Source organism: Periplaneta americana, chromosome 8 (assembly GCF_040183065.1).
Source record: "Periplaneta americana isolate PAMFEO1 chromosome 8, P.americana_PAMFEO1_priV1, whole genome shotgun sequence".
Lineage (NCBI taxonomy): Eukaryota > Metazoa > Arthropoda > Insecta > Blattodea > Blattidae > Periplaneta > Periplaneta americana.
In genome coordinates this window covers 139,406,851-139,431,948 of record NC_091124.1, presented here as the reverse complement: position 1 = coordinate 139,431,948, position 25,098 = coordinate 139,406,851, and the positions used below count along the sequence as shown (strand labels likewise).

At 36.5% G+C, this 25,098-nt stretch overlaps 1 protein-coding gene across 4 annotated transcripts in view; it reads left to right on the top strand.

Moving 5' to 3' along the window:
* Positions 1–21,692, top strand: part of LOC138705098 (uncharacterized) — a 63,425-nt gene extending 41,733 nt beyond the window's left edge. For all 4 annotated transcript variants that reach the window (XM_069833724.1, XM_069833725.1, XM_069833723.1 and 1 more), the window contains 2 exons: positions 8,711–9,150; positions 12,770–21,692. In XM_069833724.1, the coding sequence (XP_069689825.1) occupies positions 8,711–9,150; positions 12,770–14,137 (1,808 nt within the window). In that variant the 3' untranslated portion in view covers positions 14,138–21,692. The remainder of the gene's footprint in view (positions 1–8,710; positions 9,151–12,769) is intronic.
* The last annotated feature ends 3,406 nt before the right edge of the window (positions 21,693–25,098 follow it).

Here is a 25,098-nt window from a genome sequence, read left to right as displayed (position 1 = left end):
ATTTTTGTATGCATTTGTCTATTGTAATAAAGCATGTTAGTTCATTTTACATAGTGGAGGCATTAAGTCACACTAATTAAATTATAAATCAGCAACACTGATCTTAATTTTTACTTAAAAAGGTCGTAATGTGTTTTCAGATGGTTTAATTTTTCAAGAGGAAGACGGAGCAAGCCAAATGGTCTGAAGAAGCCATGATAAAAGCACTTGAAGAAATAAAATCTTCCAATCAGTGGTTCTGCTATCTGGCTATACAACCATAATGTGTTTGTTGATGAAGATTTTGCTCCAGATGAACTTACAGATCGCCCACTTGACACAGAAATCAGCGAAACGACAGCTGGCTCAGATTTAACAAATTCTGATATGCCAGCTTCTTCAGCGGCTGAAGAAACAGTTAATGCTCACTCAGAATCAACCACCTCTGTTATGTCGGAAACTTCAGAGATTGAAGAAATATTCAATACATCAATTACACTCAGATTTTCAGTTCCGGTTACACCAAAACCCTCAACATCGTCAGCAGGAGAACCCAAGTCAGTTGTTTTGATTTAGACTACTGCCAAAGGTGGATGCTTGAAAGATATGAGTTAAACGAAGAAAATGTCAGCGCTCTGAAGCTCTTACATCTATATCGATTAAAAACGTTGAAAGAGAAGTAACTTATGGACAGGAGGAAAAGCAGAATAAATCCAAGTCTTCATTGCCAGTGAAACGTCGAGTTAATCAAATTTGTATTTTGTACTAATCTAACGTGCTGTAAAGGGCTGTAATAACATTTCTTATCGTCTCATATGACTCATTAACATCGTGTTTATGTGTTCATTTAATTTTATTATCAGTGAATAGAAATTAAATAGAAACGTGAAAATGTTATAGGGATATTCACTTTGCCCGGGTTAATTACTGTGCTCCAACCACGAGAAAGTCTCTGCCGGATGAGACGAAGGAGGGTAATGCTGTGAATGAATGTTGATGTCATAAGATGTCATAAGATCACACACGTGGGTACTCTTATCTCTATGGCTAGCTCTCACAGCACAAAACATAACAATGATACAGACATAACCAGGTGGCCCGGGTTCGATTCCCGGTCGGGGCAAGTTACCTGGTTGAGGTTTTTTCCGGGGTTTTCCCTCAACCCAATATGAGCAAATGCTAGGTAACTTTCGGTGCTGGACCCCGGACTCATTTCACTGGCATTATCACCTTCATCTCATTCAGACGCTAAATAACTAAAGATGTTGATAAAGCGTCGTAAAATAACCTACCAAAATAAAAAAAAATACAGACATATTGATACTACCCTAGTTACAAAATTAGATCACAGTTAATCTCCTGGTCTTTTAATCTCTTCATACAGGAAATAACATATGCAAGAGAGCGCATGGTTTTTAAACTGCCGTTATAATGGTAATATTATTTATCTACTTCGTTCCAATAGATGACGCAATAGTAAGCACATTCCTTTCACGATTGATCTCGTGGTTGGAGAACAGTATTCGCTTTGCCCCGGTACACGAGCAAAGCGAATAATTAAGTATATTTTCTTTCTCAAATCATATCACTGTCTGTAGGTACGAGAAACGAAGTGCTGTTTTGTAGATATGTGGACAACATGTGTCACAACCAAAGTCATAACGTTTTTATTTCGAGAGCACCAAAATATAGCCTGTGGCATTGTTTATTCTTAGCTTATCTGCTTTGCTCGGGGTTCCCCTATGTGATATGATGTTTCTGTAGCGAGGCAACCCTCCGCCGCTGAGCGCACAGATTGTCAGAAGTCTACTCCTCTTCTTCGTGACGCGAATCACCATTTTAAACTATGCACATAATTTTGTTATGGAAGAACATGTTGGATTGCAGTTTTCCTTTATTTGTAGCTGCTTATTATTACGTCATTTAATATTTTTAAATTTGCGGTCCTTAGCGGAGAGAACCGATTGTTAAAAAATTAGAATGACACCACTGGATATATCAACGGATCTGCACGTACGATTACTGGAGTTGCAATGTGTTAACCTTACGACCAGAGACTTCAACGCTGACTACGAAGCTGCTAATCAAGCATGTCAATAAGCGAAAGTTTTAGCATTGTAATTTCAAATACTCATAATACATTCTTATTACAGTGCATCTTCGCCATCACGCTCACGACCGATCGAGTGCCCGGTGGTGGGGCCGCGCTTCTGCCGCTTGCCAGTCGGTCGTCGCGACGTGATGGCAAAGATGCACTGTATTGAGAATTTTGTACAATATAGGCCATAGCCTATACAACGCAGGAAGAGAGAAGTGCTGACTTTATTTAGAAATAGGCCTATGCCTCAAGTGAAACATTCATATGTTGAAATAATGTTATTTAATTTTCTGTCTATTTACAATCCCCTAGCTAGTTTCTTCTCACTATACTGGGTGTTCATTTCAAAGTGTGTCATGACGTCACTGTTGTTGGGTCACCGATTTGAAGCGAGTTTCAGCTTATATGTCAGACAAGTTGCCTATTATTTAAGGCGTTCTTCAATCAGAACTTGAGAACGTGTACGGTATAACTTGAACATCGTAGCAACAGATGGTGGTCTGTACGGTCTGTGTGCTACCATAACCTCTTTCGAACTGTGTTTTGCGCCGGCAAGTCGTACGCAGGGTATTTGTTATCATCGGTTGTGTACGGTAACATTCCACAACACAAATCAAATGCTTCGTGTCCATGTTGACCGTCGAAGTTAATGTCAACAAATACGTAAGTAATCGTCTTAACCCTCTCCCCATATCCCGACAGTACGTATTTCCAAACAGTTCACATTCCTGCCACTGCCGGCGTTACCGTACGTATCGGTACGTACTCTTCAGAATGAACGCTGTACTTGCTAGGCAACTTCTCTGCCTCACAGGTTATACACCTCTGCGGAAGTGTAGGAAGATTGAATTCTCTAGGCTCATCGGCTAGCCACATGACGGCATACAGCGAGCCATGACACATTTTGAACGGAACACCCAGTATATGGGAGGTAACTTGGGCATGGAGTGCTACATCTTTGACCCCAAAACACCTTCATTGCATCTCCAAAACATGACGGCCTTCCCTCACACTCTTCACCTCTTAAGTGTAGGAACGAGCGAGGGATAAATACTTAGCTTAGTTGCCAATTCTTGAAATCATTGCCATATTATTTCATTTCTGCCACGCTCCTGAAAGTTGAGGAGAAGATGGGAGTTTATGAGGATTTACCATTTCCAGAAAGAAAGTTCGTCATGTTTTGAAACAAGTCATATCCTCACCATAATTACTATATAAAAAGCATCACGTTCCAATACAGTGCCCCGAAATTTTCGCATGATTTACTTTGTGTGAATACTGGATGAAAGAGTTAGTGACAAAACTTTCTCCGAAAAACTTACAATTGCACAACTGAATAACACTGCACAGCACAGAATGTCTATTATAGTGTAACGCTTATTATTATAATTGTAACTAACAAATTATAAAATTACAAGAAATGGATAAGCAATAAATAAAACTGATGGTGGGTTGCAAGAACGCATTTATTCTTTCGTTAGCCGCTAACGGACCAATAAGTTCGAAAGAAACATCTTTAGTGTTATTGGTTCGTTAAAGGATTCACTAACTTAGAGATCTGATTTTCCTCCAATAATAATATTTATTCCTCCATTAGACAGCCATCTTACGTCGAGTAGTTTATATATTTTGATTCATCATAATGTTACTTGTATGAGATTCAGGCATGCGATATTTTGTATAATAGGTCCTATATACACGACATTAAAATAATATTGCATAATTTAATTAATTTATTAGTCTGACCTAATATTTTGGGTTTGTCCTGCGACACAGAATAGCTCACAATAAAATTTTAAATGAAAAATTATATAAACAGGTTTCAGACAAAAGTGATTATTAAGACATAAGAAAAAATAGAACCAAGTATAATTAAATTGAATGTACACCATAAAGATGCTGACGAAATATCGCTATAGCTAAAAAGTGATACCTCGTATCTGTACATTTGCAGGTAAATAAAAAAATAAAAAATTAAATAAATTTCTTAAAATAGACAAACTTCTTATATATGTTTGTGCTTTGCAAGATGATCTATTCGAGAACAAAATGCTACGTGTACATAAGTAGTATACTGTCCAATTTTGTGAACAATAATAATATAGTTACTCTAAATAATAATAATGTAGTTAAATTGAATTTACATTTTTATATATAGAGATATCTCTTTTTAACCATCCATATACGGTAATTCGATTTGTACTCTTTATTTATTTGCTTATTTATTTGTTTAATTAATTAATTTATTTACTTATTTATTTATTATTTATTTGTTTATTTATTTATTCATTAATTCTTCGAATAGCAAAGTTATTATTTATGTCTTTGTTACAGACTCTAGTTCATCGTCTGACGACGAAGTTATGTGCTCTGTAGGCTGTCTTCTATTTTCTGTAACATTAATGCATTCGTGCACTATTTTTAATAACAAATAGGCATATTTATCTTCCTCATTAAAACTTCTGTTCCTTATTTCTTTCTGGTTCGTATTAGTCTATATTTATTGCAAATTTTAACAAGAATAAAAGCAATCCTTCACATCAGTCTAGCAGCCGATGTTCACTTTTTATTCATTCACGTACTATTGCGTCACTTGTGAAATCGAAAGATGCTTGGTTAACGATCCAATAAATCCGTTAAATTCCTCTTCTGCAACCCGACATTCCACAACCTTAAAGGTCCACTAACTAATGGAGGAATACGTTATTTATGGGTCTGTTTTCTTGCAACCCAGCATGAGTTACTTAGCTCAGACGGTAGTGTCTGAGACTCGTATTCGGAAGGTCCCGGGTTCAAACCCCGTGATCAACCAATCTGATTGGGGTTTTTCATGGTTTTCCTCAGTCACGAAGGCACATGCAGGATTGGAAATGTACATATGATTCATGACCCCCTTAATCACTAATATTATAAACATTAAAACAAAATCTAAAACATAAGCCATAAGACAATAAAAAGAGTCAGAACAAAAGTCCACGACCTAAAATATATCCAAAGATCCTACACACGTGATACGACAATAGATGTTAAAGTGTATAGATAAACTTCACAAAAAATGCCAACTGAGAATAAGTGAAATAGAGAAAAAGAGGTTATGGGATATTTAAGTCAGGTAGTGCAAATTTAATTTCAGTTAAAATTAATAACAGGACCTCAGAATGGCAGGAACTTAACACAGGAGTAAAACAGGAATGCGGTCTGTCCCTTCTGTTTATAATGCACATGAATAAAATTCTTCAGGAATGGAGACAAAAGCGACGTGGTCAGTTGCAGATAAACAGAAATTTAAAAATAGGTTCATTGATATTTGCAGTTGACCTAGTTTTAATAGAATCTACAGAAAATGACCTACAATACTCAGTACGTAATTTAAATATCATTACAAATATATAAAATTGAAATAAATGCAGAAAAAATAAGTTACTGCCTTCTGGGGAAATACCGTCCCTTAAAAAAATATGTTTAGAAGGCAAAATTTTAGGAAAAGTTAACGATTTTACATAATTAGCTTGTCTACAAATTAATATTTGATAATGATTTGGATATAATGAGCAAAATTGTAAAATACTCTAAAACTTTGGAAATAAAAGCAGGGTAATGAAACCTTCCCTGCTACAGAGAAGCACTAGAATACGTCTTTAACAAATCTTGTACTCTGTTATGGTAGTGAGGCATAGACATTAAAGCAGATGGATGAAAGCAGAATAACAGTTAATGAAATGAGATTTATGTGAAGAACAGATGGGACCATAAACGCAACGACAAAGTAATGGAAGAACTGAGTCTGGAATCAGTGCTCAATTTCATACAGAAATATCAGAACAACTGGATGAGCCATTTGCGATGTATGAGATTCCACAGAATCCCAAAAGCTATTTTTCACTATCCACTCCATGGAAAGAGATCTCTGGGACGTCCCAAAAAGAGATGGGGAGAAATTCCTCTTTATTATGAGATTGTAATAGGGCACATGGCCTAATACTTGTATGGATAATGATAATGATGAAGTCAGGTAGATAGAGGTGTTTGGGTATGCTTCTTATTGTGTAGTAGCACAATGGAACAAAAAGATAGTGTGTTTGTTTTGGTTTCTCCACACCCACACTGCATATGCAAGGAATTTCCGGCCATCAAGTATAGCTAATATAAAAATATTGTGTGCTGACAAACAATTTAGAATATTGAATAATTTGAATAATTTCAAGGAAAAAATTGTTCCGGGGCCAGGTATCCATCCAGGGACCTCTGGCTGAACGCACCAGTGCTCTACCGATTGAACTACTCAGGAACTCCACCCAACACCATCTCAATTTTTCTCCTTATATCCACACAACTATAGTGGGGTGACGAGATGCCAGAGACCCACATCGAGTGCACACAAACTCTGTGCAACTTGGAATTGTGGTTTTCTGTTAACGTACCTGCAGTAACGTATATATTATGTAAATCTAGTTTTTCAGGTAAAATATTCAAATCCCGGGATCGATACCTGGAACCGGAACAGTTTTTCCCTTGAAATTATTCAATCTGCTTCACATTGAGCTTTACCTGATAAACTAGACTGCAATACAGAATATTATTGTTTTTACAAAATATGATAATTTGGGGCTTTTTCCCACAAAATACTAAAAATATGCTACATTGCAAGCTCAATAGTCTTTTGTATACAGGAACGCCTGAATATGCAAGACTATGTACACTTAGCGGCAAAAAGAATGAGCCGCTGACAATTTCTAAGTTCCAGAGACATAACATTGCGCACGCTCGTCTCGTCAAAGCCATAGTTCACCAGGTAACACAATTAAACCATTTAAATTTGCTATATTTTGTTTAAGAGTCTAAAATATGTAGTTAAATCGAATGGCGGGCTCTTGAAGAGTGAAATAATAATAAAATTGATAAATACAAAATTGGAGCGAATATGAACAGGAAAACCACGTATTATGCCAAACCGATATTAACAGTCACAGTAGCGTAAGTCTTTACGGCATTGGTCTATTGAACAAGTTGATAGTAGTAGCTCAAGGTTCGAATCTCCTCCAATCTTATTTTTTAATTAGAAATTTTCCATCATATGTGTCTCGCAAAGCTATAATTAGGGGCAATATCTTTTAGAATATGCCCAAACTCTAATAAATAATAAACGTCCCTCTCTCTTTCAAGCAATACTGCTATCTGTTAATACAACGTTCTGTCTCGTCATTATGCTTGAAGATGGCACAGAAACAATAGCTCATTGCCCTGGTTCGCATAGGTTATTCTGCATATGCTACTCTCCAACAGGACTTCGATTGGAGAAATGTCATTTTCTCCAACCAGGTAATTGTCTCCAGTGGCATTCTGCGTATGCTATTCTCCGACAGGACTTCGATTGGAGAAATGTCATTTTCTCCGACGAGGTAATTGTCTCCAATAGCAACGATAGTACTGCCCTAGTTTATTGTATGAATGGCCACCGATACGATGAACGCTTCGTGAGACGAATTAACAAGTCGGGTTGCGTGAGGGTCGCGTGTTGGGGGTGGATGTCATACGATGGGGCAGGACTTCTGGAACGCATCCACGGGCGGTTTACGGCACAAGTCTCCAAACACATTTTGGCAAATGTACTGATCCCTTCCGCCCGAAAATGATATCCAGAAAGAACACTTTTCTTCCAGCAGGATAATCATTCGATACACACCGCCAACCGGATTCAAAGATGGTTTATGAGGAGGCGTGAGATAGACCCTCGACTGGCCTCCAGTTTCACTAGATATGAATCCGATTCAAAATTTGTGGGCTGCAGTCAAAAGGATCCTACGCTCTAATTGGGCAGAACAACCACCCATTCGGACACCTGAGGAATTGTGGGACAGAGTTCTAGATGCATGGGAGGAGATGGCCAAGAATTTAGACCTGTTCCAAAATCTTGTGAACTCTATGCCGCGCAGAATGAATGCAGTTGTTGACGCAGGTGGTTTGTGGACGAGATACTAGTACCCACCACAGACCTTGTTTTGTTAATATATTAACAAATTGTTTGTTTTTGTTAATTTAATTATTTATTTGTGTTTGATATGCGTCCGGTTTTTTAGGATGTGAAACAAGTATTTTTGTTTATACAGGCCAGGCCTCGCCTATTAATAGCCCACAGGTGATGGGCAATAATATTTTTACAAGGCAGGCATAACGAAGTTTGTTAACAAATGCCAATTCACATTTAAACTAATAAATTCAGTAAAAATTAAAATAAAAAATAATAATTTTACTGTACCGGGAGGCGAACTCACAACCTCTGGTACGGATGTCAGACTTCTTACCACTGGGCCACACACTGCTTGTAAGGTTTACTACATTATAGACGGACGACTTTCAATGAAGAGACACCACAGCAATGCCTTGCAGTTTACACGAGTGAACTGCGCGATAGAACTTAGCATTTCTATCGACCGAGAGTTGGCCCATTCTTTTTGCTGCTAAGTGTACAATTAATATTCATTACATTCGTTCAAAACATGTACAAATGATTTTGTATGACTCTGCAAATGGACAGTAAAAATAGGCAGTTGTATACGAATTCTCACCCTATTAATATGCCATTCACTGATAATGACACATGCTTAAAGTTCTTGTTCATTTTGCTTGTTGCAGAAATGGCGCATCTCATCGATCGACATCCCACGCCAGTTCTCCATGCCAGATCCCTTTCCAACTCTTCTGCCAGCTCCCATACCAGCTCTGCCAGCTCCTATGACTCCTATACCAGCTCTGCCAGCTCCCATGACTCCTATACCAGTTCTGCCAGCTCCCTTTCCAGCTCGCATGTCTCCCATACCAGCTCTGCCAGCTCTCTTTCGAGCTCCCATGCCTCCCATACCAGCTCTACCAGCTCCCTTTCCTCCAATACCAGCTCTGCCAGCTCCCTTGTCACTTCACGTGCCAGCTACCATTCCAGTTCCTCTGCGAGCTTCCATGCCAACTCCCATTCCATGCCAGCTCCTACACCAGCTTCCATGACACCATCATTGGAACGTCTTCCAGCAAAAGAAGAGGAAGATGAGAGAAGAATGAAGAGTTGCTGCTGCCCCTGTGTAAGATATGTATATCGTGGGCTTCGTAGACTTTTTAGGCGCAAGTAGTTATAAATTTTATGTTTAAGAGCCATTTTCAGATAGATCGCTCTCGGAATGTTTCTGTGTTTTCCTCATTACTAGCGGGTAGAACCGGGATACTTTAGCAATCAATGTACGCAAGCATTGACTATAGCTTTAACACACTTGGTACTGGGCACACACTGCAGACATAAACAAAGGTAGTACAGTCTGGTTATGATTGAAAATAAAGTACATGAATATACACCTTATACAGGCAAGGTTCCGTCTTCTTCTGTTTCGTTGCCGGCATTACAATGAAGAACAAAATACATCCGAAGATTTGCGAACTGAAACGCCCTGTGGCGATCACTCAAACAGTTTTTATATTTTGAGAACGACCGTTCAGCATCACAGGATGTCAATAGTGAATGCAAATAATACGACTGATGTTTCGACATTGCACTTGTACACGTTACCAAATACAGTAGAATGTCTCGTTTAGGCACAGTGAAAATGTACACAAAGTGCAGGTAACGTGTGGGAGAGGACGAGCCGTACTATAAATACGAGGGATGCACAAGGTTTTAGTTACAACATTTATGGCAGAGCATTGAAATTATATTTTCCAAACACACACAAAACAAAAGAACACAAATTGCATAACTTTATCATACACACATTTTAACAAACAAGCAATTGTAATGTTGAAATAATTCAATATACCAAATCAAATTTTGCTACTTATATGATGTTGCTTTCAAGCAGCATTTTTTACGGTCATAAATTTCATTCTTTGTATGACTAACATAATATCACCGTCTTCTGTGGCCGAATTAACAAAACTATAGTATATTGGTCTGAAGTGACAACACTATTCCCTAAACATAATAATTATCCCTTCTCAAAGTTCAGTTTATTCAGATACAGTACAGAAGACGGTGATATTATGTTAGTCATAGAGAGCATTAAATTCATGACCGTAAAAATGCTGCTTGAAAACATCATATAGACTAAGTAGTAAAATTTGATTTGTTATATTGAATTATTTCAACATTACAATTCCTTGTTTGTTAAAATGTGTATATAATAACGTTATGCAATTTGTGTTCTTTTATTTTGTGTGTTTTTGGAAAATATGTCAATTAATGTTAATAATTATAATTAATTGTAATTAAAACCTTGTGCATCCCTCGTACTGTACTGCTCGACCTCCCCCACACGTACCTGCACTTTGTTTACGTTTTCACTGTGCCTAAACGAGACGCTCCATTGTACACGTAAACACTGTGACAAACAACCTCGAAACTAACGTCAGACAACTGTTCACTATGACTGCGCACAGTACTCTGCTGGCTTAGGTTCGGTTTTCTACAGCGCGCAACGGGACAGGTGACAAGTCATTTTGCGTTCGTAACAAAATGTACCTACGAGAGTAATGTCACATGTCTAAGCTCCATTGTACATCAACCTATTGCCGCCATAAAGGTATCCCAAGCCCGCCGTCTGCTCATTACTTCTTCACAGCTAAACAATTCTGTTACAAACTTTCATTTTGTTTGGCGGCCTTTTTCTTTATGTGCTTAAATATGTCTGAATCTCACACTCTGCCCCTTGGTTCCACTCAATGTGGCGACAATTAAGCACGTGTGTTTGCATTTTCCATTTAATTCTTTCGTTTCCCGATAGGTACATCATGCTTAGAAATATTTGGAGCTTTATATTATGAATTAATCATATTTTTATGGGAAAGCAACATGAAAGGAGTGTACTTTTTTTGCTCTTATCTTTTTCACACTTCTATCCCAAGAAATCTCTTTTCCTCTTGTTACCACTAGAGTGCACTGAAATTAATGTGTGAATGGCAACAGACTTACTGCAGTCTAAGCTCCAGCATTTGCTTTGTTTTCTTGAATGTAGTTAGTAATTACGGCCGATATGACTGATTCTGTGAGAATATCAATTGTGTTCCGGAAGGAGATGGAGATGAGAGTCACTACTCAAACGTGGAAATTAAAAAAAATATGTATTATTAAATACACAATTGGTGAGTAGCTGTGTAATTTTTTTCGCAAATCACAACGCACTTAAACTTTAAGATGAGTACAGGAAAATGTATTATTTTAATAAAAATTATTTTATTTTTATTTTGGAAAATTGAAAAGGATGAACTATCTGTTTGTGGCTCCTAAGTTATTTCGTTGTAAAAAAAACCAATAGAAAGCTGCAACAATTTGTAATAAGTAGTGGTAGTAGTGGCAGCAGCAACAGCAGCAGTAGTAGCAGTGGTAGTAGTAGTAGTAGTAGTAGTAGTAGTAGTAGTGGTAGTAGTAGTGGTGGTGGTGGTGGTGGTGGTGATGGTGGTGGTGGTGGTGGTGGTGGTAGTAGTAGTAGTAGTAGTAGTAGTAGTAATAATACTCCTTTGTCTTCCCTCTGTCCTATTCCTTATAACCAGACATCGGATTCTAGGCCAAATGCCTATTTTGTTTCTTTAGGAGAAAAGTAACAATAATTATTAATATTTGTGTTTCATGGAAATTGAAAGGTATTCAAAGAGTTTTATAGTGCCCTAAAATGCCCTAAAACGGTTATTAGAGCCTAATTTGTTAATATTCGCCTAAAAGTGCCTAACTCACTGTAAAGTTTCGCATTTTACTGTTACTTTTTATAATTTATACATGCATTCACTGCGAAATTTAAGGCATTTAAAAAGTGGAAAGTTTGCTTCACACCGGCCATGAAACCATTGATAAAGGAAACAAAATGTTTTGAATCTCACGACACTCGCAATAGATTTCACCGAATTTAACATGTTTGGAGGCATAAATGCTGACAAAGAACCAACCTTAGTTTTGAAGCAGGCAACAATCACAACATGTGCTGCTACCGATTCAGAGATATACTATACTATAAAAATGACTGTTTTCGGTCTGAAACCGATTAGCTGTACTGCCCTTCAGAGTGTCATAAAATCACAATTTTTGGAGAAAGAGTGTTTTTGAAATATTTATGAGAAGTCGTAAAACTGCGAATTAGTAGGGTAAACCGTTACAAAATATTTGAAAGAATGGCCCTCCTAGTGTTAAAACTACCAGGAAATGCAACAATAAGTGGAACTTTGTATTTTTGTCCAATTGAATCTCAATAACAATGGTTCATTTGAATGCTCGTTAACAGTTGCTCTTTCCCTCACCTTATTTGTGTTGAGAAGTTTTGAGCGGTAGGACGTTTTCCTGTGAAGTTTAACGTGATAATGCCGAAAAATATAAGTGCAAAATCTACATTGATCCGGCAATGGCTAACAGAATATTCAGAATTCACTTATGATGGAAAAATAATATTCTGCAAGATTTGTAGCAAACAGGTATGTAACAATAGTTGAAATATATAAATTCTATTAATTTTAATGAGTAGGCCTATAATATTTATACATTGACTGAGCTATCCTGAGGTATAATTCTTTTTAAGACCACTACACTTTAACCTTTTAAATTCCGATAGTTAAAGTATTTGCAGGTCATTAAAATTTTGATTGTTCGAACCCACTAACTTTGTGATAGAAATACGGCAATACAACAATTAGGATTTTATTTTAATTCAGTTTACTTTACATTTTTAGATTTCGCAAGAAAAGAAGTGCCACCTAAAGAAGCATGTGCAAGGAGCGGCTCATAAGGCTAAAGCTCAGCAGAAAAATCAACTGCAACAAACTTTACTAACACAGCCTACTTCATCCAATCTCAGCAGCAATTTCTATGCTGATTTAACCAGAGCGTTTGTTGCTGCTAACATTCCCTGGAATGCAATTGAAAATCCGGTTTTAAGACAGTTTTTACAAAAATACTGCAAACAAAATATCCCATCTGAGTCGACCCTAAGAAAAAATTACTTAGACAGAATATACAATGAAACTTTAGCGTCCATTCGGGAGGATATAGGTGATTCTTACATATGGGTCTCTGTGGATGAAACCTCAGATCCTATGAATAGGTATATAGCAAATATGGTAGTAGGAAAACTTAGTCCTGATGGACCGATTCCACACCTCGTATGTGTTAAGGAACTTTCGAAAGTGAATAGCCAAGCCATTGCTTATTTTGTAAATAGAGGCCTACAATCTTTATACTCAGGTAATATAGACGATTCTAAAGTTCTGTTGTTTTGTACTGATGCTGCCTCATACATGGTTGCTGCAGCTCCACTTCTTAAAACATTTTATCCCAACCTCACGCATGTAACCTGTCTAGCACATGGCCTTCACAGGGTTTCTGAAACAATCCGGAATGAATTTCCTCTTGTCAATTCGTTTATTTCTAACACAAAAAAATGTTTTTGTAAAGCCCCATCCAGGATTTCAATATTCAGAGAGAACTTTCCAGATATCCCACTCCCACCTCAGCCGGTTGTTACACGATGGGGAACCTGGATTCAGTCAGTGGTGTATTATTCTAAGTATTTTAAAGAAGTGGTCACAGTTATTGATAAAGTACCTGAAACTGATAGTGCAGCGTGTGTGAAAGCAGTGAAAGATTGTCTGAATGACTCACGAGTGAAAAACGATATTGCCTACATAACATCAAACTTTTCTTTCATACCTGCAAGCATTGAACAATTAGAACGTGAAAAACAATCTCTTTGTAGCCAAATAGCAATAGTAAAGGAAGCTCAAGTGAACATACATTCTGCTTTGGGCGAAACTGGGAAAAAAGTTAAAAATAAGTGGGACAACGTATTAAATAAGAATGTAGGATTTTCATTGTTGGAAAAAGTATCAAGAGTGATATCGGGGGAAAGTGTAAATGTTCCAGTAAGTATTGATGTTTCTATTGTACCTAATTTAAAATTTGCGCCTCTCACATCAGTTTCGGTTGAAAGAAGTTTTTCTGCTTTCAAAATGATTCTCAGTGACAAAAGGCAAAGGTTAACTGTGGAGAATTTAGAAAAAATTCTGGTGGTGTACTGTGCAGATAATTATAATAAAGTCTGAGCATGGAACTGAATTTCAATAACTTAAAATGAGTAATCTTGATATCAATAATCATTATTTCATTAGTTTCAATATATTAAATTTGTGCAGCTCTGTTTATAAATATAATATAGTATTCTTTTTTAATGTTTAAACATACTTTTTTGTGCGTATTTTAGTGTATAACTAAAAATTTCAGTGAAAGAAATAAGTATGGTACCTTGATGTGCCTAAAATGCCTATTTTCATTAAAATAGAGCCTAATTTTACAAATTTTGAGCTTATTTTAGGTGCCTAAAACCGCAATTTTTAGTGCCTAAAAATCCGATGTCTACTTATAACTAAACCACGGGACTGTGTGCCCTTTACCGTCAAGTTATGTATGACTGGAGCGTTCCATGGAGAGCGTAATGAACTCTCAGGTAAGCAACTCACTGTGCGTGCTTCAGACGTACAGTCTTGAGTATATGAATTGCATACTTAAAATAATCACACTTTTCGTACTTATTTAATTGATGCTATGTCGACGGAATCTTTTTCTTTACAATACGGAATTACAATGTACCACTATATACATACGTAGATTGTCAAAGGAGAAACTTCTGCGTTTATCAGTTACAATATATTTGTACTGCAAAAATCTTCTTTCGACATCACATGAGGTAAATGAAGAGTACGTGAAAGGTTTACATTGTCATTTAAGTTTTTGTCCTGTTTTTTCACCAAATTGTTCAACACTGCATAGGCATTATTTTTTTATTACACTAGGGTCTGTGTAATTAATTTGTCTTTTACCTTATCAGGACACAGTCCTTGGGGTACCTTGTTAATGTTTCCGATACTCTCTCAATTAATTTAATTCACTCGGACATTTGTAGACCAGACGTTTCCAGTTGAGTTATAATTTGTGGCAAGTTTCCGTAATTGGTCTTTATGAATTGTAGATTTTGGTGCATATTTTCTGAAATCAGGGATTTTACTGTTGTATTGGCAACTGAATCTTCGCCATCTAATGCCTGAATAACTAGTTTGACTTTATTGTAATGTTCTGCGAAATATAAGGCAACTTCAAGCCAGGTGCCCCAACTTGTAACTGCAGGTTGAGGTGGAAGGGGAATATTTGGTGCAATTTCTGGAAATTTTAATATTCTTGAAGAGGCTTTGAGAAATATACATTTTTTTCACAGACGCTATAAAACTGTCCACATCGCTATATATGTAAAGCACTAATAGCTTCAGCAATTCTATGCAGTCCGTGTGCCAGGCAAGTTAAATGCACCATGTTGGTATACCGCTCTTTAAGTTCTTTTTCTGCCTTAAGAATATGTGGAGCTGCATCAGTGACGAAAAGAAGTACATAATCATATTTAATCCCCTTACAAAAAACTTGGACAATAGTTGCATGGTTTACCATTTCCAATTTCTCTGAAGTTAGCACAATATTTTTCCCTACACAGTTCTCGGAAAGTATACTGACCATCACATTTGCCACATATCTACCACTTACGTCTGTAGACTCATCAACTGAAACCTATATATTTTCTGATCGTTTACGCTTTCTCAAATTTTGGCAATCGTATTCTGGTACGAAATTAGTAAATATTCTTTACATATTGTTATTTATCCTGTATAATTTTTCAGAAATGATATAAAGCTGGGATTGTCCAAAGTTCTGAATGGAATGTTTGTGTGTACCAACATGTTACATAAGTCTATATTGAATATTGTGACCGACTATTTGAACTCGATTGGTTCTTTTTTTAATTGCTTTCAACATTTTCCTTGTGTGCTTTACTATTACAGTGTCTTTCAAAATAGTACTTCTTAGTTCGTAATAATCTGAAAGTGCACACGACACATACAACATTTTCTCCTTCTATAATATTGCGTCCGAATTGTTTCACTAAATTATTTAGTATTTCACTTCGTGAGCGAGTTGTTTTAGGCATTGTAATATGTATCATTTCACACATACAACTCTTTAGTATGACAGGTAAACACACTCTGAATGTACGTCTTACTCTATAGGCTACTGCAATCGCCGTATTAGGGCCCACTCTCGCGGTCTACTGGTAACTATGCAATACTTGTCTACATTACTCTTGTTTAGAAACACTCTCGGCTACAATCTAGCTAATCCTCCTTTGCTATCATTGCTACCTCTCTTTTCTGTTGTTCCAAATTTTCTGTTTATCTTCAATTATTTTTATCTCTGACTAATATTCACTAATTATCTATATTCCACTCTTTCATATATAGCCTATTACAATATTACATTATTTTCCTAGTTTTCACTAACCTTTTCTCAGAATTTTACTCTTATATTGATTCAGTGTTCCAATATTCGATGTTTGTAGTACTTCCTTGCTATCACTTCTTCAATTCACTCACCACTTTTCTCTTTCATTGGTATAGCTTTTATGGTTCACTCTCTCTACTTACACTCACGTTCACTTTTTCTTTACTGCACTTCCCAGATTCTTCCTTCCTGTGGTATATAAACACTCAATATTCTTTACTTACCATTTATGAATTACTTTATCTCTCTTTACTACTTTCCTTTTTACTGGTTTATTCTATTCGTCTCCCCCTTAACATTTAACTAATTATTATTCCTCGATCTTTTCCTCAGTTTCACTTCAGTTACATTTAACGATCCAATCCCCACATTTTTTTTTTTTTTCGTTTAGATTAGGTCGCTCAAATTACGCAACTGAAATTTACATTAGAGGAAAGGATTTTCGTGGAAGACATCTGAAAAAAGGGCATTTTGGAAAGGTAAAAAGAAAATTTCTTAATGTTATTGTTCCACATAAGAACAGATAATAAATACCTTCGAAATTCGTGGTACCAAGGCAAAACACAGTTAAAAGAAAAAGTCAAAATGATGTATCCGATTTCAGTAATTAACTGTGTGAAATCTAATGAACATATCCTATTGTGAGACGTGTGCTACGAAAGGTAAAATTTCAAAGTTTTCTTCAGACGCATCATAAGTGTTCTATGCGAGCACCCTGCGTAACACGATACATATCAGGTCGATAGTCAATCTCCTGTCAAACCCTGTGTATCAGGTCACGGTCAATCTCAGCAATGGCTGCTGTGATGCGGGCGCGCAGATCGTCCAGTGTCGTTGGAAGTGGTGGTACGTAAACATGATCCTTTACAAAACCTCATATGAAGGCAACACATGGGGTCAAATCGGGAGAACGAGGTGGCCAATGAAGCAGATGCGCATCCCTCGCACATTTACGGCCTATCCATCGTTGTTGCAATGCCCCATTGAGATGGTCCCGAACGCTGCCATGGTAATGCGGAGAGACACCATCCAGTTGAAGAATGAAGTCTGCACTATCTTCTTCAAGCTGCGGGAGGAGCCATTGTTACATTACATCAAGGAAAACATATCCTATCACAGTGTGTTCATTGAAAAAATATGGTCTATAAATCTTTTCATGGGAAATGGCACAGAAGACATTTAATTTGGGGGAATCACGTTGATATTCCACAAGTGCATTGGGATTAGTAGTTCCCCAAATCCTCACATTGTGCCGATTCACTTTGTCTGAAAGGTGGAAAACTGCTTTGTCATTGAAAATTAACTTTTTAGAGAACCCATCCTCTTCCAGTGAGAAGATCAGCACAGAAGGACGCTCGCAAAGGATAGTCTGTGTCTTTAATCTTATTTCTTATGCTCTTAGCTTCCATCATTTTAGGATGACTCTATGTCAAAGACGTTGTATTTATATATCTAGACACACAATTGGCGCTGGTGTCGTGTACAAATTTGAAACCTCTCGCGCAGGTTCCCGCAACGCCATGTTTTGGGAGCACGAATGATTGTTTCTATAAAGCATTCGGATTTTAGAAAATACCATTGAGTTAAGGCGTTTTCTTAGTGGATTTCCTCCTTCACTGTAATATAACTAAACTTATCTACGTATTTTATAACATATAATATAAATAACAGAAGTAAATCTAAATATTGTAACTAAGTATTGTTTTAAATATAAACGCCTTATATTGCTCATAAATAGACTTATTAGTTTATTTCTACTTCCTATGACCGAATACATGGAATATTTTTACTTATGTTTTTTACATACGTTAGAAAATACGTAAATAATTTATTTAATTATATTACAAAGAGAGGGATGTCCGCTGAAAATGTCTATATACCCAATGGTATTTTCCAAGCACCTAACGCACTGTAATAATAATCCTCAGTGTTTTGAGAATCAGAGGCGATAGGACTCTTCTACTGCAGACATTGATTGCAATTCCGTCATTCTTACATCATTCTCAATGACACAATATTGTCAAAATGTGATTGTATTCATTGCTGAATTAGTTGTTAAATCATTAAGAAAAATATGGTGTAATAAATCTAAAGACTCAATTTATGGTACGTAGCCTACCAGCAGTAAACAAAATCTCTTTTATTTTTTTAACGAAAGAATAATGGGAGTCTTGTCATACCATCATCTGAGATTATAGAAATATGCCGTTTAAGTGAAAGAGCGATTATACAGATGTTGATAGTTCAATGGCATATTACCACCCACTCTTACATCGTGTGAAAACAATGTGCTCTAGAATTAGAATACTTGTACAATCTTTCTACACTCATAGGAACACATTTTAGAAAATGGATCCCAGATTCCTCCCGAGAATCATATTTTAAAATTGTTAAAGTGACCATAAAAGTACGTAAAGATCTACTGACGTAGCTCATTGGGCTAAGGACTGTCGGTCCGGAGTCGCGCTCGGTCGCGGGTCCGATTCCCGCTGATTTCCTGGTTGGAGTTTTTCTTATATCCCCAACCGTAAGGTGAATGTCAGATAATCTATGGCGGATCCTTGGCCTCGTCTCGCCAAATATCATCTCGCTGTCATCAATACCATCGATGCTAAATAGTCTAGTAGTTGATACAGTGTCATTAAATAATCAAATAAAAGAAAGTACTACATAAAGAGCAGATGTTAGCACACAGTTTAAGGTTACCAGTACAACACGACTTTACATAAAAATGTTGTAAGACAATATTTAACGGAGTCAGTAATAATAATAATAATAATGATGATAATAATAAATCAATAGGCAAGATATTCTATACACTAGGCCTGTATATGACTAACTGACTAATTCATGCATGTGACGTTTATTTCATACTACAGCTGCGATAATAAGCTATTGCACGGTAGGCCTACTTATATTTCTAACTAAAACATTAGGTAGGCCTACGTGTTTCTATTTTACAGGTGTAGGCCTGTATTATGTGATATGGAAGCGAATAAATATTGTTCATTTCTCGTCCACATCAAAGCAAACGTGTTTACAATGTAGGCCTAATGTAACGTCTTACACAGGCAGTGTTTTGTTAATAATATTTAATACTAATAATTTTCTTTTCATCTGAACTATTACTACAGTATGCATTTGTATTTCTGTTCGCTCTATATGTTGTCAAACAACTATACAACATCTTTAGTTGCGGTATCAAATTGTTACAGTTTTCTTTCGTTTCTTGTCAAACTAACAGTAACTAAGCTTGATTATGATTATGTCTTTAACGTGGTCGCTTTAAATGTTAATAAGATTTTTTTTTTTCATTTATTCATTCAGATTGATTTACAAGAGACACCAAACATATATACTGAACATTCAGCATTGTATAGTACAGCCGTCTACTAGCCGGTGCTTCTTCCAAAGCATGGCGGCGGACGCAACCTTCAATTTGTCCCTACCCTAAATTTCTGCGCAGCCTCGGCTGTAGGGGCTCGCTCTCAGTCAACTTGTTTTGCACTTGATACCAAAGACCTCACTTTTTGGAGAGTGGCAGGTTGCTGACGAAGAGAATGAGCCTTTACAGCCACTAACTACCTGTACGATCAATGTTTCATGTACCAGTTGTGCGGAATTTACAAGTGGAGTGTCAACAAAGCAAATAAAAACAGCGACACGAATTGCAGCCAAGAGAGAGACATTTTGAACACTGCAAATGATATACTTGACAACATAAGAAAGTCAAAAGAAGCCAAAACTGATTTAGATATTCTGGGAGAACTTGTCTCTGCAACACTGAAGGGGATCAAAAGTAAGAGAATAGTTTTGAAAGGAAGAAGGATGATTACAGATTTACTATTTTCCTTACAGGAAGAGGGCCTAGAGGAAAGTAAAAATCCATAAAAATTAAACAACAGTTTTCAAAATATTTTATCTTTATAAGAAATACTGCACTGTGACCTACAATTCAAAGCATACATACCGCAACATTTACAATAAGTCTTGTGTTGTAACATATATTTCTAGGTTAGGATGTGTTTACAAGTTTTGTTAATGTTATGTTTTATTTAATGATGCTCGCAACTGCAGAGGTTATATCAGCGTCGCCGGATGTGCCGGAATTTTGTCCCGCAGGAGTTCTTTTACATGCCAGTAAATCTACTGACATGAGCCTGTCGCATTTAAGCACACTTAAATGCCATCGACCTGGCCCGGGATCGAACCCGCAACCTTGGGCATAGAAGGCCAGTGCTATACCAACTCGCCAACCAGGTCGACTACAAGTTTTGTGTTGTGACATACATTTGTAAATTATTTATCACTATGTACGCTACCGGTAGGCTATAATAAGTTTTGAGTTGTGATACATTTCTAAATTAGGACGTGTTTACAATAAAATCTCGTAGGTTCTCTTGTATTCCAAATTTTGTGTTGTGACATAAATTTCTAAATTATGTATCAGTATGTAGGCTAACTTCAGTGTTGTGCCATACATTTTTAAATTAGGATGTTGTTTACGATATGTTTTATGTTGTGACATTTATTTCTAAATCATATATCTGTATATAAGCTAAAACAAGTTGTGTGTTACGACATACATTTCTAAATTAGAATTTGTATGCAATAAGTTTTGTGTTGTGACGTATGATTGCCTTGTGTACCTATATAAGTTTGGTGTTGTGACTTACATGTTAACATGAATTTATATTTACAATTAGTTATAATTATGTTGTTTCATACATTTCTAAATTTTGTAATATGAATGTAGGCTACATTAAATTTTGCTGTGACCTCACATTTCTCAATTTTGCATCAGTATCAGTGGCGGTTTCTCGGGGGAGGGAAGGGAGGAACGTCCTCACATTTTTCTTCTTTTGAAAGTAAATACCAAATTAAATATAAGCCTTGAAATTCGGGGAAGATTCGATAATTTTTAAGATCACAGCTGTAAGAAAACCTCGGTTAATCGAGTTTTAAACGACGCGCGCTCATGTACCGCTAGAAAACTGAGAAAGATGCGAGATTGTTGTGTGGAGGAAAGCAAATCCATTCCTCCTTTACTGCAGTTCACACACATACAGTCACTGTAACACACAGACAACAGCGCACTAGCGGCCAGAGAAAGAAGCAGAGTTTTAAAGCAAGAGAATGAACAGTAAGGAAGGAGATCCTCCTCTGAATCAGCGCATGGGCGGGAAATAGAAACCGACTGGTCTTGCAACAAACTCGCTACCGCTGCCATCTAACGATGCTGCGTTCAACCAGGCTATAACACATCTAGGAGGAGGCCAACGAGCTAGATACTATAGAGAGGACAAAGATCTCAGAAAGTTGAAGACAATTGATCATTGGTCCGCCATGTTTCGGTTAGTCAAAACAAAGGGGCGTGGCTCGGATGTTGTAGGAAATGACTTTGATGAAGTTAGTATTATTGTGAATTGAGTTACATATTAAGACTATGTTAATAAGTAAAAAGTAAAATACACACAAAACTTTACGTTTTATAACAGCTGTAGGCCTATGTTTTATTAGTTTCACTAAATATAGCCCAGATACTAAATGACAAGCTATACTCGATGCAACCAAAGCAAAGCACCTAAAGACGGATGAATTTAATCGGCAGAAGAAAAATAAATAATTTTTTGACTTCGTCACAAATTTAATTACCTTACAGCTAGTCTAACCTAATATGAAATCATGTAATTCAGTGCTCACCAGGTGATTTCAAGAGAGACGACGTATGTAACTAATAGGAGTAAAATATAGGAAAGGTAGTGGCGAAAATTAAAAAAAAATCCAGTAATTAAGTTATTGAGAAAAATTCATTTGAAATTGGAATTAACACAGAGAACTTTTGAAAACTGAAATCATTAAAACTACCAATAATCTCTTAGCATGCAACATAATAATTAAAGAATGACACTAATAGAAAGTTACTCATGATCATAACTCACCACATTTATTGAAACGATAAGATATTTACGATTAACATTGTTATCAGAAACAACAGGAGCCACAGCTAGGTACACTTCTTTTCGCGTGATGGCGACATCGTGTAATCTAATATAATTTGAAACAAGCATTGATCTCACACGTGTCTCGCAACTAAGCAGAGGCTTTTGCAGAATAAAACTGTTCTTACATTATTTTGAACAATAATGACAAATTGTGTGTGATGCAAGTGCTAACTTTCCTCTTTGGTAACAAAAAGAGCCCTAACGCATTAATAAAAAGAAAATTGGAGTAGGCCCTATAAACACAATAAATACTAAACTCTTGATGGTACAAACTTATTAATGCAGATATTTCGCTTATGCTCAGTCCGTCTTATCTTATAATTCTCTGCGGCCATGGTACCTGTATTGAGAGGGTTTAATTATCCAGCAACGAATATTATGATTTACGGTACATTTCATTTAAATCCGAGGGAATGAGACATTTTTGGAAATTTTAAAGTCTTAATTATTACTTTTTCATTTATAAATCAGCTTTTTACAAAACCTATAGCGAAATGTTTAAATTAAATATTGATGTATCTGAAAAATATAATACATGTACCAACTCGTTACAGTGTACCTTTGATAAGCACTCCTTGCGGAGGCTGGCGGTACTAAAGACGCCATGTTTTTTAGGGAACGATCCATAGTACTGTTGGCCTCCGCAGGGAGCGCTTATCAGAGGTCTTTAGCCTCTCTATAGTATCTAACTCGTTGGAGGAGGCATAATAAAAACAGTTTTAACGCAAAGCTATCAAAGACACCATATAAACTTTTTTTTTAAATCATACAACAAAATATATTATTCATTGCACTTTATATAAGCTACTACTCATGGTTTGAAACTTTCGAGGACATCTGAAAGTTGAAGTTAGATTTATATAAAACAAAGAGGAAGTAGTTCTACGTTAGTATCGCAGATCTTTTTGGCCCCTGAAATTCACTTCCATTCATTGTCTACTAGATAGGACAACAGCCAAGTTGTCAGTTTTGTACAAATATATTTGAAATTGAAAGTAGGGTAAACTCATCTAATTCCGTGACTCATGTAATTCCGTTATACTGAATATAATGAATATTACTGAATTATGTATACATGACAAATTGTTGGTAGTTTGTTCAATGGATAGCAGCACTAATCAGCTACCATCTCAAGATGTTTGGGCTACTGGGAACAAGTGCACTGCTAACAGGAAGTCATTCTTAGTACGCCATTGCTAAGTAGCTTGGTTTGAATTGTCCTGGTGTCGTATCCTAAAATAAGTTTAAAAAAACAGGTATGTGCATAATTATACGTGCGTATGAATATATATTTCTATAGAGATTGCTTTGAAGATTTAGAATGTGTACACAGTTGTCAGTTAACTTATATAATTTAGTCTACAAACCTTAAGTTGTCTGCACAATTTCTTAAGGATTTTTAACATTTGGCTGCCTTACTGTATCACGGAATTAAGTGAACAGAAAATGAGAACTCTGTTAAATGAACGTCATATAGCCTGTACGACTAGTTGTCATCTATATTAATTAATTATATAATATTTATTTATAATAATTAGATAATTTATATTAAGTAATCGAATATTACCGCCAGTTAAAATGAAGAAAATTTTGCATATGATATATATATAATGACCATCTTCGCATAGGGATCAGCACTCTGTTCTCTGATCCGCACGTGGGTTCGATTCTCGGAACTCTCAAACATTTTTAGGCAGGAATTGGTCTCAAGCTTTATCTACCCAGATTCTTAAAGATAACTGAGTATCTGACTCTCAGAAAATGGGTGGATCAATTGTGATCTCTTTCTTGATTGGATGCGTCACTTTGTGAAGAACATCCCTCCAAGCAGACCTTTCCTTTTGTTGATGGACTCACATGGAAGTTACGTAGATCCTGATGTGTTGGCTTTGGCCAGAGAAAACAAGATCGGCCTCTTCACCATGCCCTCTCTTAACAGCCATATTCTGCAACCATTAGGTGTCAGTGTTTATCATCTCTTGAAGCAAGCTTTAGAAACTTTCATATGATAAACTCCAACGTTTCACCAACACGATTTGACTTGCAAAAGTTGTTCAGTTTGGCATATGAGAAGGCAATGATATCAACAAATATCCATTCAGAGTTTTATAAAACGGGAGTTTATCCATTCAACCCATCTTCTTTGACAGATAAAGCCCTTACAGCTAGCAAATTAAAAGACAAGCCAACTCTTGTAAGTCAACAAACGCAGGGTGACCTTCCAGAAGAAAGAGTTCTCTCAGCTGTCTGTTTCATCACAACAAAATGATTCTGTTCAGTTGCCTGTTTGAACACAAGAGAAACGACGTCAGACTGTAACAGATTTGTTGAAATCACCCACATATGATCCATCAAAGAAAAAAAGAACGGTTAACCGCAAAATAGATGTCAGAGCCAAGTGCCTTACGCCACCAACCAAACCTCCAGCTGATGCTTCACCGCAGAAGTCTACAAAATCTTCTCAAGGAAAGCCATCCACATCACGAGCCAGTTCTAACGATGAAAATTGGGTTTGTGGAGTTTGTAACGGATCCTATAATGCTGACGTATAAAAACGGAAATAATGAAAATTTGATTGCTTGCTCATTCTGTGGGAAAACATATCATGAGAAGTGTCAAATTGCAGAATCTGATGTTGATGTTTTATGTGTGTTAGTTGTGCCACTTCTGATGTTGAT